This window comes from Bubalus kerabau, chromosome 5 (genome assembly GCF_029407905.1).
Source record: "Bubalus kerabau isolate K-KA32 ecotype Philippines breed swamp buffalo chromosome 5, PCC_UOA_SB_1v2, whole genome shotgun sequence".
Taxonomy (NCBI): domain Eukaryota; kingdom Metazoa; phylum Chordata; class Mammalia; order Artiodactyla; family Bovidae; genus Bubalus; species Bubalus kerabau.
In genome coordinates, this window is record NC_073628.1 from 23,642,173 (window position 1) to 23,658,728 (window position 16,556).

The following is a 16,556-nucleotide window of genomic DNA, read 5'->3' on the forward strand; positions in this document are numbered from 1 at the left end:
ACTAGATGGACCTTTGTTGGTAATGTAATGTCTCTGCTTTTTAATATGCTGTCTCGGTTGGTCATAGCTTTTCTTCCAAGGAGCAAGCGTCTTTTAATTTCATGGCTGTAGTCACCGTCTGCAGTGATTTTGGAGGCCAAAAAAATAAAGTCTGTCACTGTTTCCATTGTTTCCCCACCTATTTGCCATGAAGTGATGGGACCAGATGCCATGATCTTAGTTTTCTGAATGTTGAGTTTTAAGCCAACTTTTTCACTCTCCTCTTTCACTTTCATCAAGAGGCTCTTTAGCTCCTCTTCACTTTTTGCCATAAGGGTGGTGTCATCTGTGTATCTGAGGTTATTGATACTTCTCCCGGAAATCTTGATTCCAGCTTGTGCTTCATCCAGCCTGGCATTTCTCACGATGTACTCTGCATATAAGTTAAATAAGCAGGGTGACAATATGCAGCGTTGACGTACTCCTTTCCCTATTTAGAACCAGTCTGTTGTTCCATGCCCAGTTCTAACTGTTGCTTCTTGACCTGCATACAGATTTCTCAGGAGGCACCTCATGTGGTCTGGTGTTCCCATCCCTTGAAGAATTTTCCACAGTTTGTTGTGACCCACACGGTCAAAGGCTTTGGCATAGTCAGTAAAGCAAATGTAGATGTTTTTCTGGAACTCTCTTGCTTTTTTGATGATCCAGCAGATGTTGGCAATTTGATCTCTGGTTCCTCTGGCTTTTCTAAATCCAGCTTGAACATCTGGAAGTTCACGGTTCACATACTGCTGAAGCCTGGTTTGGAAAATTCAGATCAGTAGTCGTTATCAATTTCATGTTTTCCTATGGCCAGCATGTATGGGTCAAACTTCCTTAACTTCCAGAATTTCCAAGTTAGAAATTAATCTGTTTATTCTTTTAAGTGATTCTGATTACTTTTCTGAATACAGCATTCTTCACCTACTTTTTGATAGGCCTGAAGGCCATGATATGCACTATTATACACACACACACACACACACACACACACATTATTCTTGAGTTTCTGAAATCCTAGGGTCTTATGTATCAATAGTTACTAAGTGTAATACAACTAGACTATAGAATAATGGAAAGCAGTTTTTCACTAGTTCTAGAAACTTCCTCGGGGTAAGCGTGTCTCAGATTTTAATACTATGATTATCTGGACCTGCACAGTCCAATATGGTAGCCACTAGCCATCTGTGGCTATTTAAACATAATTTTTAGCTAATTAAGAACTTAATACCTCACCCACAGTAGCCACATTTCAGTACAATGGCTAACATACTGGACAGCACAGACATAGAACATTTCCACCATTGCAGAAAGTTCTGTTGGACAGTGCTCATCTAGACACCTGAGGAATCTGACTTTTATCTCTCTTTCTAGGAAAAGAGACATCATGCAGAATATTGTACAAATTTTGGAATCAGTACAGTTGAAATGGGAACTGTTTCAGAGCTGGACAGACTTTTCAAGGCTTCACCTTTCTAATAAACTGGCCATTTTTGGAATCGGTTACAACACCCGTTGGAAAGAGGATATCCGTTACCATTATGCTGAGATCAGCTCCCAGGTGCCCCTCGGCAAGCGACTCCGGGAGTACTTCAATTCTGAGAAGCCTGAGGGCCGGATCATCATGACCCGAGTGCAGAAAATGAACTGGAAGAATGTATACTACAAATTTCTGGAGATCACTATCAGCGAAGCTAGGTGCCTGGAGCTGCACATGGAAATTGACTGGATCCCCATCGCCCACTCCAAACCAACTGGTGGGAATGTGGTTCAGTATTTATTGCCAGGAGGCATTCCCAAAAGCCCGGGTCTCTATGCCATCGGCTACGAGGAGTGTATTGAGAGGCCTCCCTCCCCCCATGTGGAGCGACGTACCCTGGACCCCGGAAAGGAGGGCCGGGTTGACTTGGAAACCCTTTCAGCACAAGCCTCACTGCAAGTGGAGATAGAACCCACTCGAATTACCTATTGCTACCTCGGAATTGCTGAGGTCAGGACTCTGCAGCAATGCTTATTTTTACATTTCCAAGCAAATACCAAAACCTTCAGCAAGGATTGGGTTGGTATAAATGGGTTTTTGTCTCAGAACTGTATTGTGGATCCCGGCGTGTCCCCCAAATCCATCTACATCAAATTTGTAGAAGTTGAGAGGGATTTTCTTTCTGCTGGCTCATTAGTTGAGTGCCTGGAAAAAGCCATCGGGTACCCTTTAAAATATAACAACTGAATGTCATCCTTCATAAGGATCTGGGCTCTTACCTCTCTCTTCTCTACCCCTGTCCCATGACCCAGACTGTCCCTCATCCAGATGCTGCCATCGACTCTTCATGGAAACTCTTTCCACGATTGGGCCAGTACAACTAAGAAACCATAGTAGACCTTGGGCAGAGAACACAGACCTCACCTGAAAAATGCTCATTTTGAGCAAACAAGCTACACAGCAGACTTGTGTGGTGGGTCAGCTGTTTCTTTTTTAAAAACAACAAAAAAACAATTTTTAAATGAATTTTAGAGCCCTAATGTAAACAAATGTAGGTACATTCCATATTGGACAAAACTTATACTTTGAGTTTCATATGAAATTGAAAAATTGTATTTTTTTCACGATGTTTCATTTTTACACATCTCTATGTCTCTATATAAGTATTATTTACAACCTTGAATAAATAAGCAATAGATAATGGCAAGTAAAATCTTGAGTCACAGTGAATAAGACTGTTTTTCAATATTACCCTTTAGCTACTATTGTATATAATTTAGAGTTTCACTTTTTTTCACCAACCAAGTGTTTTGCTATTCCCAATCAGTGTTGCCTGCAAAGCCCTCTGTTTCTGTGATGTACCAACTTTTGGTTGTGTTGCCATTTAAAACTTAAAAAAAAAAAAAATTAAAGGAATTTCTGGCCTCTTGGCGTTGTAGTAGTGGAGCTTTTTGTAGCGGAGTGTGGTCTCACCGGCAGTGGGACTGTTCTCTGACTTTATTGCGAGGGATGAACAAAACAGAGCAGGGTAGGAGCTTCACTTCTTTACTCATCTTCACTCTCTGTACCCCATTGGCCAATGTCATGATCGGTTTTCAGAGTCCCGAAGGTCACTGGGACATTTCATTTTGTGCTACTTTTTAAAAAGCTACAAAAGGATATTCCTTTTGACCCTCGGTACATGATATTTGCAAGAGACTTTCATTCCTCATCTTTATACTCAGGAATCAGGGGCAGCTGTCTCAAGAGCACGGGTGGAGGACTGACATCATACTGCCTAGAAAAGGAAAGAAGATGTAAGAGAAACGTCCAAACAAAGATTTTAAGTGGTCCATAGGACAGGAAATGGTAACGTGTTGATTCATTAGGAGGGTAACTATCACGTTCAGATCTTTCAGAGATTTCTGTGCACTGCACATAGAGGTTAGTACTCTCAGCTAAGAACTAGCTTACCAGTAGTGTTGTGAAGGGATACTTTAGTCTCTAGGCAGGGATTTGTTAGATTTATTTACCTTTAATGAGTCCCCCAACACCTCTCAGGTTTTCTACTTTTAAGTGGTCTACATGTCCAAGTAATAGCTATAATTCTTCCCATTTTTCTTGAAGATAAAATTGCATATTGATAAAAAAAAAAGTTTCTTTCTTATAGCCTGAATGGCCTTATATCAGTAATTTTTCTCATTCTGGTTGTGAAAATTGCTCAGTCGTGTCCGACTCTTTGTGACCCCCATCGGCTATACAGTCCATGGAATTCTCCTGGCCAGAATACTGGAATAGGTAGCCGTTCCTTTCTCCAGGGGATCTGCCCTACCCAGGGATCAAACCCAGGTCTCCCACATTACAGGTGTATTCTTTACCAACCGAGCCACCTGGGAAGCCCTCATTCTGGTTGGTCAGTGCTTATTTATTTGTCTAATGACTAGAGAGCTTATGATCAATGAGATGACCCTTATTAATGGCATTTGAGGCTAGCTCTGTGGAGTTGGCTGTTTCCTGACATGAGATGCTAAAATGAGTGCTAGTTCAGGGAGTGTGTAAATAGTCTGGAATGTTTGAATGCAGCACATCTTGCCAGGCATAGGCTGTAGGAATGGGCCTTAGGAAATTCTCATGAGTTAGCTCTTCTTTGGAACTTGGAATTATTGTCCTGAAGACCAAGGCTACACTGACCATTTTGAAGCAATGATCTCATAATATCCATGCCAAGTGCTGCAGGAAAAAGCATTATTGCCAGGAGTAGTACATGGCATTCCCCAAACTGCCACTGGTCAACCCTAAAACTAACACAATTTTTCCCCATCCCAATTCTCACTGCTGTTGGTTACTTAGCAGGGGCAGAACATTTGGGAACATTTAGAGAGGACGTTTGAGATCTACCTACTGTTACTGAGAACAGGGCACTGCTAGACCACTATGAGCAGCAAGGAGAATATGGCAAAGACCGATCCTGTGTGTGTTTTTACCATGTGGCTTGGGACGGATGAGGAGTCAGGGCAAGAGGACAAAGCTGAGCATTGGGAAATGGAGACTTGGAAGTACCTTGCTGATTCTGAATATCTATTCTTTTTGGCTGCAACAATCCAGAAAAAGGGAGAGCAGGGTGTCACGTAACTATGAGTTTTCCTAAAAACAAAAAGTGGACTATTTAGACCTTAATGAAGCCTTATAACTGATTCCAGGGGAATGGAGACACTACATTCAAATATAAAAATCAGCATTAAAAAAAAAAGTACTGTAGAGACTTTCCAGGTGGTCCAGGGTTTAAGACTTTGTCTTCCAATGCAGCGAGTGTGGGTTCGATCCCTGGTGGGGGAGCTAAGATCTCATATGCCTTGGGGCCAAAAAAATCAAAACAGAAGCAATACTGTAACATTCAATAAAGACTAAAAATGGTCCACATCAAAAAAAAAAAAAATCTTAAAATACTGTAGAGGTAAAAGATGATGTATGACTGGGAGAAACACTAGTGAGCTGCAAATCTCTAACATACGAACTTAGCTGGTGCAGATAACCTGTTGTGCAAGCAGCTCCCAGATCACTCACAGATCATCTTCTAATATTCCCATTTTATACAAGGGTAAAGAGAAATGTTCACCCTAAATTACTACATCTCAGCAAAAACTTTCAGGAAGTAATAGGACTGCTCTGCTAACTTCTACACTTGACTCCCTCAGGGTCAGCAGGAAAAAAAAAAAGTGGTTGGAATAGGAGATAGTATAGAAAATTCTTCTATTGGGTGAGAACAGTGAAAGAGTCCTGAAAGCACTGTTTCTGTGTCACTTGGAGAGAATCGCTGCCTACAAATCTTTATTTGTATTTTTATCTCTTTTTTTCCTTTAAGAAGCTTTTTATTGAAATAATTTAAGATTTATAAAATATTGTAAAAAGAGTGCAAAGTATGCCCCTGTATATTCACTTGTTCCCATAATTTTGCCTGCAACAATGATTACTGTGGTGGTTGCCAGACAAGTAATATTTGTGTCTTTACTTCTGATGTAAATTACTTGGGGTGCAAATGCTGAAAAGTTAGCTACTGAGAGTGAACGTTGAGGTTCTACGTTATGTAGCGCTTGATTACAGCCTGTAATCAGATGCGTTAGTGCACCTGAGACAACCAAGAGCTCACTGCTCTTCTTGGAAGGGGTAACCTAGCCTGATCTGGAAGTAAAGGAGGGATGTTTATAAAAGGTGCTTTGCAATGAAGACTAAAGTTAAAAAAAAAAAAAAGACTGTGATAGACTAGAAAAGCCAAACCAACAGCACCCCACCACACACACACACACACAATCTAGTTGACAGTTTCAAGGCTGTAGCCCCTGCATAAAGGTATGAGACTAGCAGTTACCTATTACTACTCCCTTTGCTGTCACTAAGCTGCCGAGTACTAGATTCCAGGGATTGCATGAGCAGTCTAGTGTTTGCATAGCCATTTCTCAACGCCACTGCATGGCAGGTATTTAAAGAGCAGTCACGCAGGTCATACTAGGAAGAAGGAGCTGAGAGGGTCAGTGAGGCACCGTGTATTCTGCTTGGAGAGCGCAGGCTCAAAGACCTGAGAACCATGTGGAGTAAATGGAATCCAGGAGACCTGGCATCTTTTCTGCCCAGTAAACTATCACCTGGAGCAGACAGCGCCAGGGATTCGTTGTTATGGTTTCTGCCCTCGGTGACCTTGACTCGGTGGTTGAGCTGTGCCCCGACGTTTGAAGCATCTTTATTTTGGCTGTCGGACAGAGAAGCCAGAACAGGTGCGCGCCCTTCTCTAAGAGAACTGCGGCCGCCAGAGGGTGCAGAGGAGCATTTGACCGACCCGCGCGGGGAGGTGGGGGCGGGGTGGGGTGGGGGAGGGACGGGTAAATTAAATTTCACTAGAACATGATCTAGTCCGGGGAATTAAAAGATCAGAACGCGCTGGGGGCGGGATGGGAGGCAGCGAAGACATGGGCAGAAATAAACCGACGGACTCAGTTCAGTCTATCTTCCCGCAGCTGCCCTCTCCTCCCCGGTCTGCCTAAGGCTTTTCAGAGTTGAGAGGGGAACTTGGCTCGTCTCTCCTGTTTCCCGCTCAGAACCTGGGGTTCCTTGCGCCAATCGTTTCCCTCCTTGGGTTTCCGGCACAAGCTCCGAGTGACCCTCGGGTCTGCCTTTTAGGGAGCCTCGGGGAACCTGCGGAGAGGTCCGATCTCCGCCCGCAGGTCCTCGCATCCTGCCCCGCAGCCTAGGGATCCCGCGGCACCTGCAGGGATGGGCAGGGGCGGCCGCGGCCGCATCCCTTCGCCGCTCTCCCGGCCGGCTCCCGCGGCCAGCCCGCCGCTGGCCTTGGAAAACTGGTCGTTTCGGGCAGCAGAACCGGGCCCGCGTGGCCGGCACTCTGGCCCCTTCCTGCCGCCCCGACCCCCACACTGTGAGCCCCAGTGGCCCCGGGGACACGCGCCTGAGGACGCTGTACTCGCAAGCTCCCCCAGTCGGTTAACGGGGCGGGACCCCCGACCGCTTAGGGTGACCCCTGGACATCGGACAATCCCCAAGCCTAAGCACCTTCCTGGCCCTCCTTCCTAGCCCACGTAGCGGACGGGGAAGGGTATGGCATGCTCTGAGAGGTCAGGACCCTCTCTTCTGCCCTGGACCTTCGCTGGCTGCGAGGGCCCCACGACTCACCCGACCCCACCCTGCGTCCTGACCGGGTGGAGGCCGCGGGATCCGGCCGTCGGAGCGCGAGGATCGCCCCCCTGCGGCGGGTAACCCTGGAGCCACGCCCGGGAGGACGGCGACCTCTCCGCCCCCTCGAGTGCCCCGCCCCGCAGTCCCCCGGCGGTCCCCACCCCGCCACCGGCACACACACGCAGACTCTGGCCAGAGCCGTCCTTGGTATCAGTGGCCCGGTTCCCGCGTCCGCTCCAGCTGCCGGGCAGCCTGAACACCTGTCGGTCGGTGCGTCCCCGAACCGGAGCCCCTGACTGCGTCGGGACCAGGGAAGGCCATGATTTCCTTGCCCGTGTCTCCTGAGACCAGCTTGCTGCGGGTTTTGTTCCTGGGGCTGACTACTCTCGGTGAGTGAAAGCCTGGATGGACCTGGAGGGGACATGAGATGGGAGATGGGATGAACCCCATCCTGAGAGGCTGGTTTGGGGAGCTGATGAGGAGCTGGGTGGGACAGGATCCTGCCTCCTCCGGCTCTTTCCCTCCCAGCACTTATACTTTCCCCTAGGTTGGGTGTCACTGGTTGGTGCTGATTTCTGTCGCCTGTGTTGGGGAACAGCCACCACTTTGGGTGCAGTATGTTTGTGGCAGGGGAGAACGTTTGTTGGAACCATTCCTCACCCTCACTCCCCACCTCCACCCGGCAGAGCCAGATGAGCTGAGCTGCTAGAGGAGACACTGGCTAAAGAGCTTAAGGACTTAACTCTAGCCCCCCTCCCAGCCCCCCACCCCACACACAGGCTGATGTGCAAGAGCCCCTGGGGAATTCCCTGGTACCCCGGCTTGACTCACGCAGGGACTTCACCTCAATTCACAAGCCTGGATCCTTCCTCTGGCCCCCTCCTTCTGCTTCCTGCCCTGGGAATCAAGGGAGGTGCCCCTAAAGCTTGACCGTGAGGTCATGTAGGACACAGGAAATGGAGGAGGGGTTCGAATGCCTAGAGGAGCAGAATTGTGACCCCCCCCCAAGAGGTCCATCACCCCCTGTTGGTTCCCTGAGCCAAAGGGACAAAGGAAATAGAGAGGAGGGCCTCAGAGAGTCAGAGAGGAAAGCCACCTCCTTGGGGCAAGTGCTTGAGGCCTGTGTGAAGGCCTCCAGGAGCACCCAGAAGCTGGAGTGGCCCGGTCCAACATCTGGGAGAAAAGGACCCACAGGAACAAAGCTTATTATACACCATTTCACATGCTGCCTCCCAGGCTTTCTTGCCATCCTTCAAGGATCCCAAATGAGGGTGAAGGGTGGGTTTGTCCGGCTCAGCTTTAACTCCTCATTTCTCTCAGGCTGGAAGTCTCCAGGGCTTGGAAAGAACCATAGTGATTGAGACTGAGATGGGGACCATCTAAATCTCACCTGGGTGCTCTTTAGCCCAATCTGTGCTGCAAGGGTGTCAGGGCAGAAAGTATTAGGGTCCCCAGACAAAGTGGGGCTCAAGACCAGACTGCCAGCCCCTCTAGGCTTGGTGGCCTGCTGTAGGATCTCTCCACTTCTCAGGTCCCCCTCTCCCAACTTCAACTGTATCTTTTCCTGCATTCTATCCTCAATTTCCCCATCCCCCTTCCTGCTGGGGATCTCTGAAGCAAGGCAGAAAAATTCAAGTCAGTGTCCAGGGCGTCACCCGATCATCTGTGTCTCTCCTGCAACCCATCCTCTTTCTATCCGAGCTCTGATATCTCTGAGCCTGTTTTCACACTGAAGGTCCAGGCTTCAGCATCCCTACCTCTCCCCACCCCCACCCCCCACCCCACCCCCGCTGGGGATTGCTGAACTCTCGCTGGCCACTTGAGGGTTAAATGGTCCTCTGGATGGTCAGCATTTTGGGAGATACCGGCTCCACTGGACTCTGCCCGACCGGGTTCTACCCGGAGGCCCTTATGCTCCCTCGCGGCTCAGCGATGCTGCCCCTGGGGCGTGAGAAGCCCGCGGGGGGAGTTTCTCAGAGAAAGGGAGACTAAAAATAGTAGCCCTGGGGAGCCAGCCCAGAGCCCATTTTCGCTCTCCTTCGCTCTTGCCTGCTCCACAAGTTGGTCTGGAGAGGCCCAGTAGGGTCCCTTCCCTCCCCTGGGTTCCTTCACTCAGATCCGCCCGCCCCCCTTTCCTCTCCCTGTGGCACCTGGGAGCAAAAAGGCCTGAAGAATTGAGGGGTCTGTGGTCCGGGAGACACCCAGGATCAGAGCAGTGAAGCCTGGGACCTTCTCCAGCTCCTAGCTGACCTGTGTCCAGGCCCCAGTGTGTCCAGCTTACTGCTTACTGACTTACCCTGCCCGCCCCCTCTTTGTAAAGTGACATTATAAATGCAGGACCTGAGCGAGGGGCGCCTAGGGCTGAGGCGGCTCACTCTTCTCCTGGGACTCCGGCAGGTTTCCCGCGGGAACTGTGTCTGGCCGCTGGGAGTGAGCTGCAGGAAGGCCCGGCTAGGGCCTGCGCCCCCAGCAGGCCTCTCTCGTGTCCCGGCCAGCCGGTCAGTCCTCAACGGGCGGCGGGCTCCTTGAAGCGGAGGTTGTTTTCGCCTGCAGAGCCTCCGGTCCAGCGGCGCCCTCCGCATTGTCTCCTGGCTTATCACCGGGCACAAGTTTCCTGCTCAGCCCTCAGGGACCCCGCCAGGAAATGGGGAGGGGGGTGCTAAGAAGGCCAAGGAATTGGGGTGAGGGTTCTGTAAAGACGCACAACCAGGAAGCGGAGGGGGTGGCGCGCATCCTGGCCGGATCCGCTCCTGGGCCCTCAGAGGCCTTCAGCCGTCCTCTAGGAGGGTGGACAGCCCGGCCTGTGCGCGGCCTCTGTCCGCTGGGCGGCCCCCTAACCACCACGCAGAGATGGCATCTCAGACTCCAGTGCAGACCGTTGAGGCCGAGGACTCAAGAGCCTCAGCAAGAGCTGGGTGAAGGTCCAGAGCCGCCAGCATCCTCAGGCCTGGCTTCCGACAAGCCCAAGTTTCTGACCCCCAAAAGACTTTTGTTTGGGCCTCTCCTCTGCCTCTCCAAAGGGCAGTAAGGGAGTGCCTCTGGACGCCATGAGGCAAGCTACGATTCAACAGTCCCCTCCCTGAGACCCATACCTCTGGCCACCTCCAGAAGGACAGCCACAGGCAGATGGAAGCTCTGTGCTTGATCGGTTGTACCTGATGGTCAAGGGACTTTGCTTCTCCTCCTAGCTCTGCCGAGGTTCCCAGTGACCTCAGAGTACCCCCCCCCATCTCCCGTGGGCCCCCAAAGGGCCTTTGAGAGGTTTCCTGGGGGGAGCCCACGTGTGGGGACCCAGCAGGAAGTCGTGGAGCCCAGCAGTCACTGGGCCGCACTGGGCACTGGCCGCTCCAGTCTCTCTGGTTCGGAGTAGTTCTGAAGGAGCCGCGGGGTTAATCGGTAAACGATTAACCTTCCCGCTCCCCTCGGCCCATCTGGTGGAGGACTGCAGGAGACGGGAACGCTGTTGATCCTGACCCTCGTCTTTCCTTCTTGGCTCATGCCCCGGGGAAATTGCGGGAGCAAGTGGCTTAAGTAGAGTGTAGATTAAAGGTATTAAATCCGCCCTTCCTCTTGGGTGTCTTCCCCTTCTCGCTGGAAATCTGCCCCCTCCACTTGGTGCTCTGAAATCTGTGCCTCTGAATACAAATGAATATACAGACATGGGTCCTATCCTTGCTACAAGCCAGTGGGGCTGAGGCTGGGGAGAAGACACGGTGATGGACTCGACCATCACGGGATCACAGGCCAGCGGGCCCTGGGCAGTCTTGGGAGAGACCCCATAGAGTTTCGTCCTCTGCTGCCACCACGCTGGGCAGGGTCCCCGGGCTCCGAGCTCACCCTCCTTCTCTCCTCCCCAGCGTCCCCCTCGCGGGCCCAGATGGAGGTGCACGTGTCCGCCAGCCTCACGAAGCTGCGGGCGGTGGAGGGAGCAGAAGTGGTGCTCCCAGCGTGGTACAGCCTGCAAGGGGAGCTGTCTCCGACCAAGCCCGAGCCTTGGGAGGTGCCCACCGTGATGTGGTTCTTCCTAGAAGGGAAGGATAAGAATATGAGCCAGGTGAGGGAACTTCTGGGCAGGAGGCTAGCTACCTACTAGAGGCGGGGCTGGGGGGTTCCGAGTGGGAGGGGGTTAGGGGAGGGAGGGGAGAGGAGTGGGGAGTGCATTGGGAAGAGCTGGCGACGGTGGGAGGGGTCGCCAGGGATGTCAGGGAAATGCAAGGTCCGTGTCACCAGTTCAAGTTTTGTTTTGATCTTGGAGTCTTCCCTTCACCCAGCCATTTCTCCTTTTCCTAGGGTTCCCTAGAAACCCAGCACACCAAACACTGCCAACGTTTTACTTTGCTGGGTGAGGGGGAAAGTGGGGACTGAGGATACAGGAAACAGGAAGTTTAGGACAGGTGTCACACAGCTTTTAAAAGTTGAGCATCTTTCTGTTTTCACATTATCTGTCCTTTGGATGTGGTCACAGGCCACAGGTCACAGTAAGCCCACTCCCCAGATGATTATCTGCCCCCCCACCCAACTCCTTTATAAACTCCTTGAGAGGCAAGGGTGGGTCTCTTTCTACAGTCTCTTACCTGTCCTCCTTTCCTGACATCAGAGGCAGATTTACCCCGAAGCCAGGGAAATGTCATTTTCAGAGCACCTTCTTTACATGGGCTCCCTGCAAGGTCCTAGGAAGAGTGTTGAGGGGGGAGTCATTTGGTAAATAGGGGATGAAAGCATATGAAATATGAAAGCAACTTAGATTGCCGGAGTGGGGCTGGGATTTATACACTGGAGGGGAGGGTCTTCAAGAAAAAGAAAATTTTATAAGATATTTTTTCTTTTTGGCTCTGCCCCTGCAGCCTGTTTCTTTCATACGCTCTCCCCTTGTTTATATGGTCCCCTCCTGGTGGCTCAGATGGTAAAGAACCTGCATGCGATGCAGGAGACCCAGGTTCAATCCCTGGGTCGAGAAGATCCCTTGGAGAGGGGAATGTCTACCCACTCCAGGATTCTTGTCTGGAGCAGTCCATGGACAGAGGAGCCTGACGGGCTACAGTTCAGGGGGTCTCAAAGAGTCAGACATGACTGAACAGCTAACACACGTCCATTTTTACCACTTTCTAAACACCCAAGTGGGAGATGGAGAAACAGCATCCAGGGAAAGAGGACCTGTTCTGATGCAGAGGATCTGGGGCGGTGAGAGGGTGGCTAGGGAGACAGAGGTGGATGGAGAGCTGCTACAGGTTAGAGGGGACAGTGCAGATAAGGGGTATTTGAGGACCCCCAGTTTGGGGGAGGGGGAGGAGCTGAGCCCTGGGCACAGAGCAGGCATGTGGTGATGGGGAGGTGTTGCTGCCCCCACCAGGTGTTGACATACATCGGTCAGGTCACAACGCACACGCCTCGAGCATCCCTGGTCCACCCCATGCCCTCCCGGAACGTGTCACTGCGGCTGCGGGACCTGCAGGAGAAAGACTCCGGGTCCTACTTCTGTTTTGTGAACTTGCAAGACAATCAAGGCACTGTTAAAGGTCAAAGCAGCAAACATTTAGAGCTCGATGTGCTGGGTGAGCGAGAGGCACCCGTGGGAGGTCATTCAGGCCTCTCCCCCAAATGACTGAGGGGGAAGGTTGGGGGAGGGGCAAACAGGGTGACAGAGGGTCCATGTGTGGGAGGGGGAGGGGGAGCTCCTTGTCCCCATATATGAGTTTTTAACCTGTCTTCCCTCCCCCAGTCCCTCCAGCTCCGCCATCCTGCCATCTCCGCGGTGTGGCCCACGTGGGGGCCAACGTGACCCTGAGCTGCCAGTCCCCAAGGAGTAAGCCCACTGCCCAGTACCAGTGGGTGCGGTCACCCCCATCCTCCCAGGTTTTCTTTGCACCTGTTTTAGGTGAGGGAACTTCCAGAGACAACTGAGAGTGTGGCTGGGGTAGAGGAAAGATGAGGGCCAGAGGGACTGGGGGGCAAGGGGCAGCAATGCTGAAAAGCACTGTGTTGGGGGCGGGGGAAGGAGGATGTGGGGAGGGGGCCGAAGAAAGAGGCCTGCCAGGCGCAGACAGGTGCTGAAGACCATGCCACACAAGAGACGCTGGGGCTGGAGGATCTGCCATTCACTACATGTGTGACTTTGTGACTGTTTCCTCGTCTGTAAAATGGGAGTATCAATAGCCCTAACTTGAGCACACCAGCTGGCTCAGTGGTAAAGAATCTGCTGGCCAATGCAGGAGACACAGGAGAATGGGAGTTTGATCCCTAGGTCTGGAAGATCCTCTGGAGGAGGATATGGCAACCCACTCCAGTATTCTTGCCTGGAGAATCCCATGGACAGAGGAGCCTGGTGGGCTACAGTCCATGGGGTTGCAAAGAGTCGTACACGACTGAGCATGCATGTATGAATACCACTATAAAAAACACTTGGAGGCAGCTGGAACTTTTTTTTTCAATTTTATTAAGATTAATGATGGAACAATTTTAACCAGATGCTTTGGAAGAATTATTCTTAATTTATCATCTGTGGTAAAGGTATTGCCGTAATGTGGGACAGTATCCTTATGTTTTGGAGTTTCATGCTGAAATGTTTATTTTAAAATATCTTGAGAAAAAGAGAAAGAAATGAAATAAGTGTAGTAAAATGTTAGCAAGTGTGGATATATGGGTTTTCATTTTGTTTCTCCTTCTACTTTTTATTTGACCATTTTTATAATAAAACTTTTTAATTTTTTTTTAACATAGAGCTTACATAATAGGTTTGCTGTGAGACTTTTATATAAATTAGTACATGTAAAGAACTTAGTCTTTGGTGAAGAGTAAGCAGCCAATAAACTTTAACTGTTAAAATCATTAGATTATTTCATACATTCCTTTCAACACCATCAATTAGGTCATATCACCCCATTTTATAGATGAATAAATTGGGACCCAGAGATAGCAAATAACTTTCTTAAAGTCCCATGGCCTGTTCTGGATGCCACATTTTCTAATTCCTTGTTCAGTGTTTTTTCTCTCTCACTACTCAGAAATAAAAGTAAAAATCAGGTTTTGGTTTTTCTGGGCATCACTTCCTCTTTAGCCTTCTTTCAGATATCACTTGGGAACACTGAGCAGTGGAAATGGAAAAGGGTAGTGAGCTGGCAGTTTGGCAACTGACTGTCTCACCTTTACCTTTCATCAGGGATTCAGATAGCTAAGGCTCTCAGAGAGTCAAAATAGATATTCCAGAGGAAGGGCAGGGTGATTTTTTATGGGAAAGGGGACCGATCCTTGGACTGATGGCCAAATTGTGTCCACAGATGCCATCCATGGGTCTTTAAGCCTCAAAAACCTGTCCACTTCCATGTCTGGAGTGTATATCTGCAAGGCCCACAATGAGGTGGGCAGTGCCCAGTGCAATGTGACCCTGACTGTGAGCACAGGTCAGTGAGGGGTAAGTGTGGTTAAGGAGAAGATTGATCAGTGGTGGGGGTGGGTCAGCAAGAGAGGGGAGGAGGGCTGTCTGCGGAGGCCTCTCGTTAGAACAGGACAAGGTGCTTGTCCTGGTTACGTGTCTGTGCAGGTGTTTGGTCAGTGACTACTTCCTGCTCGACAGTCACCTTCCCCTTAACAAAGAGAGAAACTGGGTACGGTGGTGGTGGGGCAGACGGGCAGTGGGATTGGAAAGGGCCAGGGAATGGCTGAGAGTCCGCCTCTGACAGTAAGGTTTTTCCAGGGCCCAGGGCTACGGTGGTTGCTGGAGCTGTCGTGGGCACCATGGTCGGACTGGGGCTGCTGGCCGTACTGGTGCTCTTGTACCAACGCCGAGGCAAGGCCCTAGAGGAGCCGGCCAATGATATCAAGTAAGTGTCCCTGGTCTCTGCCAAGATGAGGGCTCTCCTTGGGGATTCAAGGAGCTTCCATCTAAGGTAGGGATGGGCAGTGGCTGAGACATCACTTCTATGGGCAGATTTTAAGGGAGGAGAGGTGAGAATAAGACAAAGCATATGGAAACTCTCCTCTCCTCCTCCTTCCGCTTTCTGACCTCTTATCACTTCTTTGATGACTAGGGAGGACGCCATCGCTCCCCGGACGCTGCCTTGGCCCAAGAGCTCAGACACAATTTCCAAGAATGGGACCCTTTCCTCTGTTACCTCAGCACGAGCCCTCCGGCCACCCCAGGGCCCTTCCAGGCTTGGTGCATTGACCCCCACACCCAGCCTCTCCAGTCAAGTCCTGCCCTCGCCAAGGCTGCCCAGGACAGATGGGGCCCACCCTCAGCCAATATCTCCCGGCCCTGGTGGGGTCTCTTCCTCTGCTCTGAACCGAATGGGTGCTGTCCCTGTGATGGTTCCTGCCCAGAGTCAGGCTGGGTCTCTGGTGTGATGGCCCAGCCACTCGGTGGCTTAGCCATTTGGTTTCTCTCCTTTCTGCAAGGTTTGGTCACCCCTGGCACAGAGGCCTGAGATTGGGAGGGTGGCCGCCTTCCAGACCTCTGGTCCTCCGCCCTCACCTTTCTGAGGCTCAGTTGAAACCCAAGTTTCCAGGAAGTAGGAGAAGAGGAAGTGGACCTGGGATTAAGAAGCACTCCCACTCCTGGCTGTCTCTAAGTCTGCAGTGGGATGCTGCTGAAATTGCTACCACTGCCTCCCCCCCAACCCCCAGGCCTGGTGGGGATCGCCAGTCAACCAATCCTCCAGGCCCCTTTGGTACCCCACCCCACCTAACCTCATCCTTCACTCCCCACTCCAGCTCCTTGCATTAATATAACCTACCCTGCTGGCTTGGTTGGGTTTTGTTGGGGCAGGGGATAAGGAAGATATTTTTTTCCACTAACTTGAAATGCATGATTTTGTTTTTATTTCGCCAACTTCAATAAAGATATATTGTGTTTGTATGGAAAGTGAGAGTCCAGTCACCTTTTCAAACTTGGAACTCCCAGGGAGAAGCTGACTCTAGGGATGATGCAAAGAGGATGGTACCCAGACTGTGGACCCAGCGGGGCTTCTCCACACAGTCTCCGACTTGGCTTACTGGCTCAGGATAGCTCTTTTAGAGTCTTTACAAGGGTCATGTGCTCTCAGGTGGTGCTGGAGAGGCGGGGGGAGGTCCTAACTCACTTTGAGCAGCAAGGGGATGAAATTGGTGACTTTCTGCTGGAGCTCACAGCTTGGGTGCCTGTGCACTTAATCTTCTGCTTCCTCTTCAAGGGCAGGGCCTGAAGAACCTGACCCCTCCTGCCCTCTCCCAGACCACTGAATCCTTCCTGTCCATCCAGCAGTGACCCCCGGTACTGAGGCAGAGCCAGGCACAGGATGTGGGGCTGCTGTGTCCATACCAATCCTGCCACACCCTTTCCTACCCAGGGCGGGCGCTTCTCTAGACCTCAGTTTCTCTGCCCATGTAATGGGGTGGCTCTGGGAGGCAGGGTGGGGGTGGGGGG

General features: G+C 50.8%; 2 protein-coding genes across 5 annotated transcripts in view; both read left to right on the forward strand.

The window, feature by feature from the left end:
- Positions 1-2,927, forward strand: part of MSANTD2 (Myb/SANT DNA binding domain containing 2) — a 30,908-nt gene extending 27,981 nt beyond the window's left edge. For 3 of the 4 annotated variants that reach the window (XM_055581267.1, XM_055581268.1, XM_055581269.1), the window contains one exon: positions 1,393-2,927. In XM_055581267.1, the coding sequence (XP_055437242.1) occupies positions 1,393-2,245 (853 nt within the window). In that variant the 3' untranslated portion in view covers positions 2,246-2,927. The remainder of the gene's footprint in view (positions 1-1,392) is intronic. The other variant, XM_055581271.1, reaches the window with a different exon arrangement.
- A 4,398-nt stretch (positions 2,928-7,325) lies between these two features.
- ESAM (endothelial cell adhesion molecule) lies at positions 7,326-16,512 on the forward strand. The gene is made up of 7 exons (XM_055581272.1): positions 7,326-7,548; positions 11,017-11,213; positions 12,510-12,711; positions 12,879-13,034; positions 14,434-14,556; positions 14,850-14,976; positions 15,184-16,512. The coding sequence occupies exons 1-7, from the start codon at positions 7,479-7,481 to the stop codon at positions 15,497-15,499; spliced, it is 1,191 nt and encodes a 396-aa protein (XP_055437247.1). The 5' UTR covers positions 7,326-7,478; the 3' UTR covers positions 15,500-16,512.
- Positions 16,513-16,556: the final 44 nt, after the last annotated feature.